We start from the raw sequence: 19,018 nt of genomic DNA on the forward strand, positions 1-19,018 counted from the left end.
CACAAGGAAGAAAAAGGTGAAATGATTTAACTGAAGACACGGGGGGTTGTTTTTAGCATGACCCAGAGAGACTGCAACAGCCTTCTATCTCCTATACCAAATATTCCTGCCCGGAGCAGAAACAGGAATTACAGAGAAGTATGAGACCGATTCTGCTATGTTATCAGGTTTTCATGTGCTTTGGTCAGTGATAACATTATAATTCCTGCTGGGTAGCAATTTCTAGTGCATTGGCCCCCAAAGACTTCTTGCTTGTGACCCCACTTTACAAAGTAAAATATTCCTGCGACCCCAGCCCTAGTTTTTTCTTCTGTACCTCTCTCCACACCAACTTCTGCCCTAGGCCCCGCTTCCCACTGAACCCATGCATAATCCTCTTAGCCAACGTGGGCCACTGGCACCATTCTCCCAGGCTTGTTTTTTGGGGGGAAGAGCACTGCAACTGTAACTCAAACAGAGATTCTGAGACCTCATTTGAGGTCACAACCCAAAGTATCAGATCTGCTTTTCTAGTTCTGTAGCAGGGACATAGTCACTAGAGGTCCTGGTGGTCCCTCCACTTGAATCAGTCCCCCCCCCCCATTCAGCAGTAATGGCACAGGCCAGTAAGAGAACTGGAGGTGGCATCAATATTCATGCTGCCTTTTGCCTGCCCATGTTAACTTTGGGCCCCACAAAATAATCAGCCCTGGCTAAGCCGTTGATTTGCAAGGAGTTTCACCAACACTTATAACAGCCAGGAAACCCTTAGCAGAATACTACATTCAATAGGGCCTTCAAATGACTTAGATCCCTCTTTCCCTTTCCCAAGGCATGACATACCGCAGGGCCCTTGGCTGATGACCTTGATTCTCCGCTGCTGGTTGCACTGGGCTCTCTCTAGTTCACACTCGTTGCTGTAGGTAGAGTAGTCTGAACCACACACTGGTGCCACCACTGAAGGGCAGGTGGTTTTCTTGCAGATACATGAAGCCTGTGAAGGGTCCGTGACACTCTTCTCGCATACCGCACCAAAGCCGCACAACATTCCTCGACACACTAGATGGGGAAAGAGTTAAAAGAAGCTTTAGAGTAGCATTCGGGGCGCAGGAGAGAGGTATGGGCTGTACTTGATAGCCTTGCCCCTTGCATAATCCAGGAGCAGATCATTGGTGCACTCTTTCTGGTGGTCCAGGAGCAGCAGAATGACACAACCAGACTTACAGCTGCAACAGAAGCGATGCTCCATTGAGAGACTGAGGTGTATCAGCAGAACTGTGTGTTGAAGGGAAGGCGATTTCTGTAGTGGAACAGCAGGGGTGCTGAAGGGTGAGGGTCTCGGGATTAGAGTGGTGGGGGACGCTGTACGTTGGCAGAGCTGTGTGGTGAGGGGGCAGGAGAAGGGATCTCTGTTTGGAATAGCAGAAAGGCGCCCTGGCATAGCAATTTGTAGATGACTGTACCAGAAAAGCAGAAGGTGCTGCTGACCATACCAAATGAGACCTCCTCTTCACCTGCAGTGCACCTTACAAACTAAATAATAAATTCCTTACATAAAAGGAAGATAGTCTGCTAAAATAAAGTGAAAATGGCATAGCTGGCATAAGAATTTCCCACTGGCTTTCATCCACAAGTCTACAAAGAGCCAGGTTGTACCACTGCTCCCAGAGGCATCATGTCTGCTACCAGCCCTATCAGACTGAAAATACAGGGATTCTGAGCCTTCTTTCAGCACAGGGCTGACCAGCAAGTCAGTGCAATGAGCTACATCCCTGCCAGCATTTCATTATGTGGTAGAATGAGCCAGCCTTGGGCCACTGAGGCAGGCAACATACAGCTAGATCTTCCCCCTGCTTCCTTTCTCCTCTCCCCCCCATCCATCCTCTGGGATGCCTGCACAAGTTTTCATAAATAAATGAGGCAGAATAGCTGACCTGATTCTATCTCTTTCCTAGGCGACCCAGAGAGACTGCAAGAAGCAGCAGATTAAGAGTCTTTGCCCTGGTGGAAGCCAACACTATGGGGAAGACGAGAGCCTTAATATATGGGTGTCATGGATGAGGGGAGAGGGGAACCCCTTTGATGGTCAGGTGTTCTCAGACCCTTCCCTCGTTCAGTATAAGCCTCAATAACACTATTTCGAGCAGACCTGGGAATGTTCAGAAAACAGTCTTCAAATATTTAAATAGTACTTTTCCAGCTGGAGAGGTTGGAAGTCAAATCAATTGGTCCTTCATTTCTAAAGAGCTCTGACCTGGCATATCCCAGGAGAAGACAATCAGAAACACAGCGGGATCCCTGATTGAAAAACATAGGATGGCAGAATGCCCTGCGAGTGCACAAAAACAGAGTCCAAGCAATCCGGAAGCAGAAAACCTACAAAGCTCTGCACAAAATATCTAAGAAAAAAAGACCATTTAAACTAAATTAATTTATGGAGCATGTACGGTTGGGCAGACTGGATGGACCACTCGGGTCTTCATCTGCCGTCATTTACTATGTTACTATGTAATAGGGTCTTCTCGTAATCTCTCTGACAAAACAGAAACATAAGCTACCCATGTCCCTCAGCTCTTTGACTTACAAGTTCATGTCTTCACAGTATCAAGTACTCCCAGTTTTCTGCAGCTTACAATCAAACAGGTGTCACCTACTATGAAAGAAAGTCAAGGAGTACAGTACACTGATCTAATTCCCTCTATATATGTAACTCAGGAAGAACAAACCATGCTACATGTATGTTCTACTATATAGTATGAGGGGCATAATCAAAATTTTAAAACGTCCAAAAACCTGCCTAAGTGGGCACTTGGACGTCGTAATAGCAGGGATGTCCAAGTGCCAATAATCAAAACAAACTTTCTGGACGTTCAGCAGCACTACGGTTTTGTTAAAAAAAAAAAAAAAAAAAGGGGGGGGGGGATTTTGGAACACTGAACAAAAATGGGTTAAGGTAACATATGTGCTTGTGTGATTTCATAAAGGCTCCAATTTATCAAGCTGCACTAGTTTTTGCTAATACGGCTTGATAAAAGGGGGCCAAAATTACCCCAAGGCACATACAGAGGATAACAGCAGGTAAAGACCAAAATGGTCGTCCAGTCTGTCCATTAAGGTGGGTAGGATTTTAACTACTACCCCATCCCAGGACTGCAAGAGAAAAAGACATTAAGAACTCAAATCAAGGCCTACCTATTAAGACACGACTGCGTGCGTAAGGGGTTAAGGTATTCCAAAAAGGCTGCCAAAGAGTAAGCAACACTCGTCCCTGTCTAGTGTCCCAGTCAGACAGATGCATGCTTTCTATTAAGAACATAAGAACATAAGAAATGCCTCCGCTGGGTCAGACCTGAGGTCCATCGTGCCCAGCGGTCCGCTCACGCGGCGGCCCAACAGGTCCAGGACCTGTGCAGTAATCCTCTATCTATACCCCTCTATCCCCTTTTCCAGCAGGAAATTGTCCAATCCTTTCTTAAATCCCAGTGCCGTACTCTGCCCTATAACGTCCTCTGGAAGTGCATTCCAGGTGTCCACCACACATTGGGTAAAGAAGAACTTCCTAGCATTTGTTTTGAATCTGTTCCCTTTCAACTTTTCCGAATGGCCTCTTGTTTTTTTATTTTCTGAAAGTTTGAAGAATCTGTCCCTCTCTACTCTCTCTATGCCCTTCATGATCTTATAAGTCTCTATCATATCCCCTCTAAGTCTCCTCTTCTCCAGGGAAAAGAGACCCAGTTTCTCCAATCTCTCAGCGTATGAAAGGTTTTCCATCCCCTTAATCAGACGTGTCGCTCTCCTCTGAACTCTCTCGAGTAACGCCATATCCTTCTTAAGGTACGGTGACCAATATTGGACAAAGTACTCTAGATGCGGATGCACCATTGCCCGGTACAGCGGCAGGATAACTTCTTTCATTCTGGTTGTAATACCCTTCTTGATTATACCTAGCATTCTATTCGCTCTCTTAGCGGCCGCTGCACACTGTGCTGTCGGCTTCATTGTCATGTCCACCATTACCCCTTTCTTGGGTACTCTCATTCAATAACATCCCTCCCATCGTATAATTGTACCTCAGGTTTCTGCTTCCCACAAACAATACTTTACACTTCTCAACATTGAACTTCATCTGCCATCTCTCTGCCCATACCACTAGTTTGTCCAAGTCCCTTTGCAATTCTTCGAGTCCTCCTTTGTCCGAGCTCCACTAAATAGTTTGGTGTCGTCCGCAAATTTTATTATCTCACACTTCGTTCCTGTTTCTAGATCATTTATGAATATATTAAAAAGCAGCTGCCCGAGCACCGAGCCCTGTGGAACACCACTTGTGACCTTCCTCCAGTCTGAGTAGTGGCCCTTCACCCCTACCCTCTGTTTCCTACCCTCTAACCAGTTTCTGATCCATCTATGCACGTCTCCGTCCACCCCCATGGTTCTTCAGTTTCCGGAGGTGAAGCATACGTGAGTGCCAGTGGCCCTATCCAAAGAGAAAGAATAACCTTCAGGCCTGAGAGAATTTTTCCTCTTACTTACTTTCCTTACAAAATGGTTTGTTGTCCTTACAATAGCTCCTTTCAGTTTTGCCCACTGCTTTCCTACTTCTTCCAGATGTTCCCATCCGGACAACAATTCCTTGACATAATCCCCCATCTGAACAAAGTTAGTTTTTTTAAAAGTCTAGAACCTTTACTTTTGAATGAGCCCTCTCTACACCTGTCTTACTATTAAACCACTCCATGTGGTGATCTCTGGATGCCAGATAACCACCCACTGTAACATCATAAACACTTTCCCCATTTGTAAGCACCAAGTCCAGTAAAGCCCCATCCCATGTGGGCTCCATTACCAACTGCTGGAACAGTTCTCCTTGTAGAGAATCCAGGATCTCCCTACTTCTAGAAGACCCTGCAATAGGGATGCCCCGATCCTCAAGTCTTCCTCACCGTTTTGATTGCTCTCCTCTGGACCACCTCTAATCTCTTTAGATCCATAATGAGATAGCGTCAGCAAATTGAACACAGTATTCCAGGTAAGTCCCCACCTGAACAGTGCTATGAATGTTTTACAGAATTGAGCTAATTTACAGAAGCCCATAAAGATACAACCCTTGACGTAGGCATCCAGCCAAAACACGGGTCATAACAATAAAACCTTTGCTTCCTCCTAGGCTCTGTCTGGGCCCACTTCACTGCATCTTTGTTGCTAACTATTTTGTGTTGCTGTTTCCCTCTGATCTGCTTTTGCTTCGCCTTTGTTGTTCCAATTTCTTTCTTCAGCTTTATCAAGTACATACTCATTTCTGCATCCCTCTGTTTGAGATGCTTTGTACAATATAAACAATACTCTTTTTGCCTTCATTTTGTCAGCAAATTCCTTGAAGAACCATATCAGCATTCTGTTCCTCCTGCTTGTATTTACTTTCCTTGCATAATGATCCGTTCATTTCATTACAGTTTTATTTAGTTCTTCTACTCTCCTTAACACCACCCACCCTGCCATCATAAGAACTTAAGAAAAGCCTTACTGGGTCAGACTAATGGTCCATTAAGCCAGTAGCCCATTCTCATGGTGGCCAATCCAGGTTTCTAGTACCTGGCCAAAACCCAAGGAGTAGCAACATTCTTTGTTACCAATCCAGGGCATCCTGTGGCTTCCCCCATGTCTTTCTTAATAAGAGACTATGGACTTTTCCTCAAGGAAATTGTCCAAACCTTTCTTAAAACCAGCTACGCTATCCATTCTTACCACAACCTCTGGAAATGCGTTCCAGAGCTTAACTATTCTCTGAAAACAGAGGGTAGGGTTAAATGTCCATTTCTCTCAATGAAGGAAGGTGAATAGTGGAGTGCCACAGGGATCTGTACTGGGACCAGTGCTATTAACATATTTATAAATGATATGGAAATTGGAAAGACAAGTGAGGTGATTAAATTTACAGATGATACTAAACCAGGCTTGTCCAACCTTTTCTTATTGGGGAACACATTTAACATTTCATAACATTCGGAGGGCCAAGACACGTGCATGACCACACTCATGCTCTCTTTCTCTCCCATGCCCCTCTCCTTTCTTCCCCTAGGTCAGGGGTGGGAAACTCTGGTCCTCAAGGGCCGGAATCCAGTCGGGTTTTCAGGATTTCCCCAATGAATATGCTTTGAAAGCAGTGCATGCAAATAGATCTTATGCATATTCATTGGGGAAATCCTGAAAACCAGACTGGATTCCGGCCATCAAGGGGCAGAGTTGCCCACCCCTGCCCTAGGTAGTATTGCCTCTGTCTCTCTCCCTCCTTGCCATCTATTATCTCCTGATTCTCCTGCTAACCCCTTCACTATTCAGCATTGCCTGTCTTTCTACCTCCCTCCCAATTGCCCCTGCCTATCTCTCTTCCCCCATCCAGCATTGCCTATCTTTTTCTCTCTCCTCCTAAGCAGTATTTTCCCCTCTCTGCTGTCTCTCCAGCTCATTCAGCATTGCCTGTCTCTCTCCCCCACTTCCTTATTCACTATTGCCTTGTCTCTCTCTCTCTCTTTGCCTGTTCTGTTTTTCCCTTTCACCCCGCCCATCCAATCTTGCCATTTCTGTTTTCCTTTTTACCCATTCAGTATTGCCTCATTTCTCTCTTCCTTTCACCCATCCAATCTTGCCCTGTTTGTCTCTCATCCCATCCACCTCTATACTGCACAATTTTCCTCCCTTCCATTGCAACTCCCCCAGGTTCATGCTAACGAACAACCAAGGAAATAGGGGATGCTTGAAGTTTCATGAAAATACCCTTAAAACAATTAGGAGGAAATATATTTACACTCAAAGAATAGTTAAGTTCTGGAATTCATTGCTGGAAGACATGGTACCTGCAGTGAGGTTTAAAAAAGGTTTGGGCAAGTTCCTGGAGGAAAAATGTCTATTGAGACAGACATGAGGGAAGCCACTGCTTGCCCTGGATCGGTAGTATGGAATGTTACTAGCACTATATTTGGATTTTTGCAAAGCATTTGTGACTTGGATTGGCCACTGTGGAAACAGGATACTGGACTAGATGGACCATTGGTGTGACCCATTATGGCTATTCTTTTGTTCCAGTATTCTAGTCATTTATATGTGTAGTCAGTGCATAAATATTAACACTTTATTTACTGAATTACCCTCTTGAAGCTTTGCAGTTAAGACATGTAAATAGGAAAGGGATGTGAAAAGTAGGGGGAGAGAAGGATGCCATCCACTTTTACACAACCTGTCTAGTGGTTATATTTTTCAGTAACATGATAAATCTGTTTATAAACTCTGCTGAAACCCTGACACTTTCCATTTATTAAGGCTCGTGTCAATATCCTATTTTAAAAAAAACCTCTCAGCACATACAGGAATACTGAAGGGACTTCAGCAAAGTCATGGCCCCACTAACAATAACTTGATCAAGCAAATGTATTTTCTTCCATCTACCAATATCTACATAGGTTACGTGCCATACCCTATGTCAGGGGTAGGCAATTCCGGTCCTCGAGAGCCAGAGCCAGGTCAGGTTTTCAGGATATCCACAATAAATATGCATGAGATAGATTTGCATCTCAAGGAGGCAGTGCATGCAAATCCATCTCATACATATTCATTGTAGACATCCTGAAAACCTGACCTGGCTCCGGCTCTCGAAAACCGGAATTGCCTACCCCTGCCCTGGCTCCGGCTCTCGAAGACCGGAGTTGCCTACCCCTGCCCTGGCTCCGGCTCTCGAAGACCGGAATTGCCTACCCCTGCCCTGGCTCCGGCTCTCGAAGACTGGAATTGCCTACCCCTGCCCTATGTAACCTATTTCTGTTTATGTCATTTACGTCATTTTGTTGGTTGTTCTTGATATTCTTGTTGCTAAATGGATCATAAGCCTTTTAGTGGTACTACTAAACACAAACATTCTTGTGCAATGGATAGTAAAACTATGTACTTGGCTGTTGCAGCCAGGAAGGAGGACGGGGACCTACTGTATATGCTAGTTAGCCTAGGGGAGGGGTAGGCAATTCCGGTCTTCGAGAGCCAGAGCCAGGTCAGATTTTCAGTATCTCCACCATGAATATGTATGAGATGGATTTGCATGTACTGCCTCCTTGAGATGCAAATCTATCTCATGCATATTTATTGTGGATATCCTGAAAAACTGAACTGGCTCCAGCTCTCGAGGACTGGAATTTCCTACCCCTGCCCTAGGGGTCCACAAATTTGAGATCAGTCCCTGCTTTTTCTCATGCTGTTTAAGTAGTGTTTCCAGGCAAGGATAAGTATGCGCAAAGTTTTGCCTTGAAAAATGGCCAAAGAAAAAGGCAGACACTAATTTGTGTGGGTAATTTTTGGTGGAGTGATAATCAAAGCAAAACCACCTGTGGATTTTGCAGGAATGTGGCCAATTTGACTACAAGCATAAGATTAATTACATCAGTCATTTGTGGACTACTTCATCCTTAGCTTCCAGTTCCAAACATCCCAACTAGCCAGAGAGTGGTCTGTACTGTAGCCAAACTTAGGCCAAGGCCCCAGACAACAGATGTTTCTAGTACAGTGTTCTTCAACCACCGGTCCGTTGACTGGTGCCGGTCCACAGAAATTTCCTGCCGGTCCACAGAGCCTGCACGTGCATCAGGCCCAAAACAGTGTTCTTCAACCACCAGTCCATGGTGTGATCGATGTGGCATTATCTTCAAGCCAGCTCCCTCTTCCTCACTGATTCAGTGCACAAAGCCACGGGCAATGGCTCCTACACACGTCCTGTGCCTGAACCGGAAGCCTTCTCTCTGACGCAGCAACATCAGAGGGAAGGTTTCCAGATGAGGCGCGGGAAGTGCAAGGAGCCGCTGCCTGCAGTTCTGTGCACTTCAGTGAGGAAGAGGCAGCCGGCCTGAAAATAACACCGGGGGCGGCATAAAATGGCCAGGCAGGAGCAGGCCAGAATGTAAGGCATAGCATGGAGGGAGGAAGACAACAAAGGTAGGGGGGAATGATTTTATTTTTGAATTTACTGATTGAATTATGTCAAGTTTGAGAATTTACATCTGCTGTCAGTGTGCTTTCTGTAGTTTAATTTTGTGGTTAACCATTATGTGTTGTTAATAAGATTATATTGTATCTTGTACTATTATGGTTGTGGGTCTGTGGTGGAGATTGGGTAGAGATGGACGGGGTCTTCAACCACCGGTCCACAGACCAACGCCGATCCACAAAATAATTATTTTATTTCTGCCGGTCCATAAGTGTAAAAAGGTTGAAGAACACTGCTCTAGTACACAGGTAACAGGAGAGGAGGAGGAACAGGAAGAGTCGCTCCTGACAAGAGGTGAAAGGAGTGAGTGTCAGGCTGCAGTTAAATTTCCGGAGTAGGATGGCACATGAGGCATTGTCATGGATGACTCTCCCAAAGAATTTAGAACATCTTCCAAAGCACAGACGCACACATGCACACACAAAATCAGACTTCCCATGATGATGCAACCTCATCACAAATACCCAATATCTTCCATTCAGAGTGAAATGTCCTTCTCCCCGGAAGGGGAAAGGGTGGACGCTAAGCTCTGTGGGGAAAACTTCTGGCACAAAAAAAGAGAAAACAGGCACCTGCTGAGCTCAAGAGACATATTTTAGGAAGGGGAAAGAGAAGTTCAGTGCCCTGACCAATTCCCCTAAGATGGGGGGGGGGGGGTATAAGGCTGGAGGCTCAAAATAAGCATTATCTGTGCTGGGGACAGGGAGGGAGTGCTCCAGGCCTGCACAGAAAGGTCAGCATGAATTGTGCATGAGGTCCTGGTGCATGTTGCCAAGGAAACGAGCAAGGCCCTGAATCCAGCTGAGCCCCTGGCTGTCAGCACACACATTAGCTCTTTCACTTAGAAGGGAGCAACTCCCTCCCTGTCCCTTTAGCTCTCCACATCTCCTCAATATTTATTTTATTTATTTCTTAAATGTATCATTTGCCAATCCATAGCGGCTCCAGGCAAAACATAAAAATAGTAGTAATAAATATCAATAAACATCACAATTCAAGGAATATTAAAACTATCACAACAACATATATATTTATTACTTACATTACTTACACAGCAAAGGCTCACAAAAGCAAAACAGAATACAAAAATAAAATGACCCCAGCCAAAAAGCCAAATTATTACAACAGAGTACAGAATCAGATCCAGACATAATATTGTAAGACAATTACTTTGCAAACCATCTGTTCACAATAGGCATGTGCATTCATTAGTATGGTCACTTGGGTGCCTTAAAATTATGCATTAATGCACAAACAGGGCCAGCTCAGGAGGCTGTGGCACTCTGAGCCACCTTTAACATTTGTGGCCAATCTTGCAATATGAGCTGTGGCATTAGTGACCTTCCTTTCTCAGACCCCAACACCCCCCCCCCCCCCCCCCCCACAAAAGCTCCCTTCCAGTCCTAGCGCCCAACATCAGAACTCCATCTCTCCAGTCCCCCCCCCAGCAATACCACCTTCCAATCCTAGATTCCCTCCACCAGCATCACCTATTTTCATTCTCAGCCTCCCCCAGCATTTGCTCCCCTTCAAGTCCTAGACCCTCCCCCCCTCACACACACACACCAATCTCAAAATCAACCTCCATCTAGCTGAGTTCCCCTCAATCTAATCCAGCCTCAGCATCAACCTTTTAATCCCAGTCCCCCATCAGCCAATCTTAGCCTCTCCTCTAGCATCAAACCTAAAGACCCAGCCTCCTATCAGCTCCCAATCTTAGGCCTTCCCCCAGCATTATACTCGCCCCAACATCAGCTCACAGGGGCGAAAATGGATTCCATTACTCCCTACTGTGTTATACTGCATTGTGCCAACCTTGTTGCCAGCAGAAGTGTATTTTTATTTTTTCCACACTTCTATTCCACACACTATTCCACATTTCTATTCCACACTATTTAAAGTTCTAGGCGGATTACAACAGACATACACAGCATTAAATGAAGCAACAGACAATGAACAGTTGGTGATAATTAACAAAAACACTGAATCAAGATAGTTAGACAGTGGGTACACTCATGAAGACCCCATTGATACGAAGGAAAATAATAGTCAAGCATTTTCTTGACAGATCCAAAGCTGGACAATGTGAGAGTTGAAGGCATAGCGTTCCAAAGTTTAAGTCCTATGACACCGAAGAGAAATCTACTATAAGTTTCTAGCTGGACCAATCGTATCGAAGGAACTACCAACTATCAGAAGAAGATCACCAGAGAAACGTAGCGTCCAAGTAGGCTGGGCATCCCTCCTGCCTGGCTGCTTTAGGGGGGGCAGGGGTTTGGGGCAGGAGGGAGTGGGCATCCCTCCTGCCCAGCTGCTGCAGGGGTGGGTGGGTTCGACAACAGGAGGGAGTGGGCATCCCCCCTACCGATCTTCAACAGGGGGAGGGGCAGGGGTTTGGCAGTGGGCATCCTTCTTGCCGGTCTTCGGAGGAGCAGGGGTTTGGGTGTAGGGGGGAGAGGGAATCCCTCCTGCCAATTTCGGTGGGACTTATGGCGGGCGCCTTGCTGTAGCTGTTCAGCTGATCGTGGCAGGGGGATTCCCTTGCCATGATCAGCTCAGCGGTTGAATCTATTTGAAATGTAGGCCAGCATTTTGCTGGCCAACATTTCAGGCACCTGTCACAGTCCTAGGGAGACACCTAGGGCCACTTAAGCTTGCCCAAGGCCACTTCCAGGGGAAACCACGCCAAGCCTTGGGTGCACTTAAGTGTCCTGATGCGTCTCCCTCGACTGTGACTTGCCTTGGGGTTAAAAAAAACCCAACAACGTGCATCCTGATTGGCTGCTAGACAACAGTAGGACGCCTACTGCTGCCTACAATCAGGACGCCTGTTTATAGAATCAGTCCCTTTGGGTACACAGCATTATAGAATAACATATAGGCTGATACACATATAAGTCCAAATTACTGCCAATTAACTTCAATAATTAAAAGTATGCTAACTAATTAATTTGCATGCCCGGATATTGATGGGGAAGTCATGTTTTGAACATATAACACTGATATTAAAAAAACTTCATTGGTTGCCAGTACATCTCCAAAGCCCACTGGAATAACATATCCATCACCTACAAAGCTGCCATCCTAGAAGCAAAAAAGACCTACTACTCTCACCTCCTACAACTTGCCCCGTCTAGATCCAAACAATTGTTCACCCTCACAAACCAACTCTTCACCAGCGCCCAAAGAAAAAGTCACAACAACCAAACAGAACTTGATAGCGAGACTCTCTCGGACTTCTTCCAGTCCAAAGTACAAACCATCCGAGATAATCTTGACACCAACACCAAACCCACTCCTATTCAGCCCCAACCGATTCCAAATACCCCACCCTCCGCCGCTCTCTCCCAATTTCATATGGCCACTCATGCCGAGGTTCTCGAAACCCTGAGAGAACTCAAACCCTCCAACACCATCCTCGATCCCTGCCCATCCAGCCTCCTACTGTCCACAGAAGACGCCATGGCAGAATCCATCCTCCCCATCATTAACACCTCTCTAACCACTGGGATTGTGCCCCTCAGCTGGAAGTCAGCTATTATCAAGCCCACTCTCAAAAAACCCACCCTTGATCCTAACAAACCCGGCAACTATCGCCCAGTCTCCAACCTCCCATTTGTCTCCAAACTCCTTGAACGAATTGTGCTCCACCGACTTCACCCCTTCATTGAAGAACAAGCTGCTCTATCCCCTGTCCAGTCCGGCTTCCGAAAAGGCCACAGCACAGAGTCAGTACTCCTTGACATCATTGATGACAGCTGGGCAATACTCGACAAAGGCAGTGATGCCCTACTAGTCCTACTTGACCTCAGCGCTGCCTTTGACACAGTTGACCACCACCTCCTCACATCCAGACTCTATGACCTCGGAATCAAGGACACAGCCCTCCAATGGATCACCTCCTTCCTCCATCAAAGGACCCAGACTGTCCTACTAGGAACACACAAATCTCGCCCCAAGCCTATCAAATATGGTGTTCCTCAAGGCGCCCTTCTATCCCCCCTCCTATTCAACCTCTACATCAGACCTGTCATTGATATAGCGCAGAAATATAGCATTAAAATCCACTCTTATGCAGATGACATCCAGCTGCTCCTCCCACTAGGCGAGAACCGATCGTCCCAAATTACTAACCTCCAACATTGCCTCTCTGATATGAAAACTTGGATGTCAAACAACAAACTTCAACTAAACGCCACTAAAACAGAACTCTTATGGATCAGGAAAAAAAGCACCAAATTCACACGTCCTACCCTAGCATGGGACTCCACTCTACTAACGGCAACAGATCAGGTACGCAGCCTAGGAGTAACTTTAGATGGACACTTATCCCTATCTGCCCACATATCCCAAGTAATCTCCACCTCCTTCTACTACCTCCGCCAACTGAAAAGGATCAAACCCTACATCTCCACACCTGACCTCGCCCAACTCCTCTACGCATATGTCCTCTCCAGAATGGATTACTGTAACTCCCTATTTAATGGACTAACCAAAAATAATCTCAAACGCCTCCAACGTGTCCAAAATGCAGCTATCCGCCTCCTACACAACCTCAACTACCATGATCCCGTCTCCCCAGCACTCCGCGCTGAACACTGGCTCCCAATTAGCCAGCGCTGTGCTTTCAAGGCCCTAGCAGTAGCCCACAAGAGAATTTATGCCACCACCCCCTCCTACATAAAATCTAAGCTTCCCATCTACACCCCCACTCGCTCCCTCCGCTCAAAATCAGAAATACGCCTATGCATTCCCCCTGGAAGGTCCCTCCTCTCAGAAACTGCCCGCAAACGATCCTACAGCCACTTCATCCCACATCTCTGGAATAAACTCCCCCCCCAACTCAGGCAACAGAACTCTTTATTGACATTCCGTAAAATGGTAAAGACCCTCCTCTTCAACTAAAGATCTCCCTCAGTCTACACCCCCCCTTAAACCCCACCTCTCTCTTCTCTCCCCTTTAACTTCTCCTAAATTTCAGTATAGTCCTCTCTTAGTCTGTACTCTGATAAATTGTCTGTACTCTGAAAAATTGTTTGTACCCTGATAAATATTGCACAATTTTGTATGTCCAAGCACCTAAACCTATTGTACATCTTATTTGCCTAATTACTTCTACTGTGTATGTTTACTTGTAGACCGTTCTGAGCTACTGGGAGAACGGGATATAAATCTAAATAAATAAATAAATAAATAAATAAATAAAATAGAATACAAAGTTCTGAAGTTAGTTCATCAAGGAATTTATGGTACTCTACCTAATTATCTCAGTGAATGCTTGGCCTTATAAATTGTATGCTGTTAGATGTACGGAAAAGAGGAGAAATAAAGTATGTAAATACTGCTAAATCCTCTTTTGGTAGTCGGACCTGTGTTGTGGAATGAGATTCCAAGAACGATACATTTGTGTAAAATTGTGTTACAATTGAGAAAATTGCTGAAAACACACTTTGTTTTTGCATTTGGTTGAAATGTTGATTTTTGCATACAGATGAATAGGAATAGCTCAAAGCCTTTCTTTATAACTCCGCTGTGATTGTTTATGTATAGTTTTTTTTTATTGTAAGCCACCTACCGGTCGTTTTTTTTTAAGCGGATAACAAATAAAAAATTTTTTAAAACCTAAAATCTGCCCTGCGCAGAATCTGGAGGTAGGTGTGTTTTTGAGACACCCTCTTCATCTCAGAGAAAAGGAAATTGGGGCTTCTAAAACAGGAAGTAGGGCCCCAGAGATCTCAGGCCCCCAGTATGTCCTCCTCGGACTCTCCAGGATGCCTCCAGCCCTGGTGCTTTATTTTCAGGCTTCCCAAAGCAGTTCTGCCCCCTTATGTCTCATCCTCAGACTCTCTTCAGCACCTCCGCCTCCGGTACCTCATTCTCACATTTTCCGGCACTCTTCACAGACGGCTCCAGCACATATAAACCAATGCTCATGTATACATTTGCATAATTTAGATGCAATAGTGCCGAACAGGCTTTTTTTCTTTTGAAAAGCAGATAATTCCAAAGCTTCTTCGTATTTCAAGCAGCTCTTTGAAGCCTGGGTCCCCACCCAATACCTAGGGCTGACCCAAGACTGGGAACATTTCAGGTCAATCACAGGGAACCAGATTGCATCAGGTGCTATCTGCTGTTATTATTATCACATTTTGGAGGTTCATTAGAAGAGCAAAGTAGCTTGGGTATTTGCTGCTCTAAACAATGAAATCAGAAATATTTCTATCCACTATCCACTCCCACACCTACCCCTACACATATTTCCCACTTCCCCAAGCACATTTCATGTCCTAAGGAAGCTACGAATGATGCGGTCATCCCACTGTCACCACCTCAGGTTATTTAGATGGTGCAGCCACTTTACATCCCTCTCTTAGGATGCACAAGATGCTGACAGCCAGGACAGCAAGAGTTAATTCATTCCTAGTAAAATCCTGTAGCGAGGGCCTCTCTCTTTTCCTCCTATTCAGAGGTATAAATAGAACAGGGTAGAAGTGTTCACTTCCAATATTGGCATCACACATCGGCAAATCTTTGTGGGCTATGTCATGTCCTATCAGACTTGCAGCATGACACTAGGAAGCATTCTTGTAAGGATCCTTTTTGAAAAGATTATGAACTTAAAAAAAGGTAACCTATGGACAACGGGAGAAACTGGCATTCTGGGGGCCATTTTCTGCTAGGCTATGTTCATGCCATAGATCCCAGAGGATTTTTCAATCAAAATCCATATAAACTAGTGCCTTAATCCTAACATAGTAATAATTGGTATATACCTGGCACTATCCATCACAACAGCTCTGAACCCAGACCTCAGGACTGAAGGGAGAATCTAGTTTCCAAGATATCCAGGGGGTACATTTGCAGACAGGCAGCAATATATGCCATGTACCTCATGCATGTTCATTATAAATACCCTGAAAACCAGAGAAATTAGGTGGATCTGAGTTGGGGGCTAGATGCACTAAAGCCTCTGATTGTCTAACGATCGCCGCTAAACCAGTTTGACAGATTTAGCAGCCAATCGTATTAGCCGACCCAATGCCCTAAACAGGCTTAAAAACAGGCTTTCCGTGCGGTCCTACATTCTCCAATTCTGGAATGCAAATGAGGTCATTAATATTAAAACCGGGCATCCAATCAATGCACTAAACTTGCATGCCAGAGTTGTGTCAGTAGGATTGACTCAGAAAAACCGACTGGTCTGTCGGTCTGCCTGTCGTAACATCATGACAATTCTTATGTAATTCGCCGTCTTGAACCGCATGGTAATGGCGGAATAGAAATCACTAATGTAATGTAATGTTTTTTCATTTTTTTTCTATGTATAATACACACACAATATCTGGCCCATAAAAAAGTAATGCCGTGCCCCCCCCCCCCCCCTTGACAGCCCTCCCTGATGACCCCACCGGCAGTCAAAAATCAGCAGGAAGGATGCCCACTCCCTCCTGCCAGCACGGAAACCCACCCCTTCCTGCTAGCCAAAATTGTCAGGAGGGATGTCCCCCAAACCCCCCGCACCACCCCAAAACCCTCCCAGACCTGTAAATTAGTTGACAGCAGGAGGAATGCCCGCTTCTTCCTGCTCCTCAGGCCCGCCACTACAAAATGGTGGGCCTTCCCTTTCCCAGTGTATCCTGGGATGCACAGGGAGGGATTTAAGGCCCTGATTGGCTCAAATGGAGGAGGGCATTTGAACCACTCAGGACCTTAAGCTCCTCCCTCTGTATCCCTCCTGCTATCAACTAATGTATAGGTACCGGGTGCGGGGGGTGGTCAAGGTGAGGTGGGGGTATTTGGGGGAGGTTTGGAGGAGGTTCAGAGGGCATCCGGTAGCAGGAGGGAGAGGGCATCCATCCTGATGATTTCTTTTTAGGAAGGGGAGCAGGGGAGGGGTCATTTTGGGGAGGGGCTTGCAAGGATGGGGATCAGTGAGTGGGGTTCACGGTGTGCAGAAGGGAGTGGGCATCCCTCCTGCTGGTTTTGCAGGCATGGGGGGAGGGTTCCACAGTGCAGGAGGTAGTAGGCATCCCTCCTGTCTCTATTCTGTTTCGGGGGGGGGGAGGGCATCGGGGAGAGTTGGCATGGCTTTTGTTTTTAATGGGGCAGATATTGTGCGTGTGTAACATACGCACAACATCTGTGCCATTAAAAAAAAAAGAGGAAAAAAGCCCCAGCAGCTGAATGCCAGGAGGCTGCTTTGGGTCTTCCCCTGCCGCTCAGCTGTTCGGGCTTTCCCAAACCGGCTCTACACTTGTGTCCGTCGCTCTCAGAGTGACAGGTGGGACAGGATTATGGCGAACCTCCATGCAAATTATTTGCATGAATACTTGTTGGAATACCAATCGCTGTTCCAGAGTCAGCCAAAAAATCAGCCAATGACAGTGTTTTGTGCATCTAGCCCTGGGTTCAGAATCTCTGGTCCTTCCACCCAGACTCCCTCTGCATTGTCATGCCATGCCATGGAACTGCAGCAGTACCATAAGATGGGCAGCTAAGCTCTCTGGCAACCACACTGAGCAATGGTGACAACTGAAGACACAAGAGCAGCTCTAGCCATAACTAATGTGACCAAATATCCCGTTTTGAACAGTACCATTCCGTTGTCCCCACACACAGCTTCGGGACGCCGAATGTCCCGTTTTCAGAAGAAGCGGGACAGGCGAGCCAATAACAGGCCACCATCGCCTATTTCTCCAAGCCACCACTGCACTAACATCATCTTAGTGCAGCAATTGCACAAGCCTTCCCCCTCCCTCCCCCCCCACCCCCAACATCAATTCTGATGTCGGAGAGGAAGTTTCAGGCCAACCAATTGCTGCCTGACTGGCCCAGAACTTCCTCTCCAATAAATTGATATCGGGGGGAAGGCTTATGCAGTCACTGCACGAAGATGATGTTAGTGCGGCGGTGGCTTGGAAAAATAAGCAGTGGCAGCTTGGGGGGGGGGGGGTAGGCTGGGAGAGAGAAAGGTAGACAGAAATGGGGGGCCGGGAGAGAGAAAGAAAGACAGAAAGAAGGAGGGAAGCAGGGAGAGAGAAAGAAAGACAGAAAGGGGGGGGGGGACCGGGAGAAAGACAGAAAGAAAGAAATTAAAGAAAGGCTGCAGAGTCAGAAGGAAGTGCAACCAGAGACTCATGAAATCACCAGACAACAAAGATAGGAAAAATGATTTTATTTTCAATTTAGTGATCAAAATGTGTCCGTTTTGAGAATTTCTATCTGCTGTCTATATTTTGCACTATATTTAACGCGTTCTGGGGAGGGGGGGGTGTTCCGGTGGGGGGGTCCCGTTTTGAGGGGAAAAATTAATGGTCACATTAGCCATAATGGATCAAGCCTTCCCCCCCCCCCCCCCCCCGACGTCAATTTGTTGGAGAGGAAGTTCCGGGCCAGTCAGGCAGCTAAAAGTCATTGCTTTTTTTGTGCATCACAAAGCAATGTTAGTGCATCAATCGCTTGGCTGGTTTGCATGGTGTTTTAATATTAAAGAGCTTATTGGCATGGCTGAATCGGGTATTGAGTATGATGACACCCAGATCCTTTTCTTGGGTGCTAACCCCCCAAGGTGGATCCTAGCATCTGGTAACTGTGATTTGAGTTATTCTTCCCAATGTCCACATTAAATTTCATCTGCCACTTGCCTGCCTGGTGGTTGGTATTTTCTAAGAGGCCCCATGTGCAGAAAAGTGGCTATAACATTACCTCCTAAGCACTGCACTTACACTAGAGGTTGCAAAACCACCATTTCCAAGAACAAATCCTGGCACCTCAACATGGAAGCTGCCTAGTTAATGCCACTCTTTTTATGCAAGTGTGCTTTTGCAAAATGGCTGCTTACGCTGTAATTTTTCAGCGTTTAGACTTCTTGTACAATCACTTATTCTAAGTCTTTTAGACCAGGGGTGTCCAACCTTTTGGCTTCCCTGGGCCGCATTGGCCGAAAAAAATGTTTCTGGGGCTGCACAGATGCGCAAACGCTGCAGCAAGACAGAGGAGGGAGCTGGCAAGACGGTA

General features: G+C 46.0%; 1 protein-coding gene across 2 annotated transcripts in view; it reads right to left on the reverse strand.

Moving 5' to 3' along the window:
• Positions 1 to 19,018, reverse strand: part of AGRN (agrin) — a 400,096-nt gene that overhangs the window by 165,927 nt on the left and 215,151 nt on the right. For both annotated transcript variants that reach the window (XM_033921542.1, XM_033921543.1), the window contains one exon: positions 823 to 1,038. In XM_033921542.1, the coding sequence (XP_033777433.1) occupies positions 823 to 1,038 (216 nt within the window). The remainder of the gene's footprint in view (positions 1 to 822; positions 1,039 to 19,018) is intronic.

Source organism: Geotrypetes seraphini, chromosome 15 (genome assembly GCF_902459505.1).
Source record: "Geotrypetes seraphini chromosome 15, aGeoSer1.1, whole genome shotgun sequence".
In the NCBI taxonomy this organism is placed as follows: Eukaryota; Metazoa; Chordata; class Amphibia; order Gymnophiona; family Dermophiidae; genus Geotrypetes; species Geotrypetes seraphini.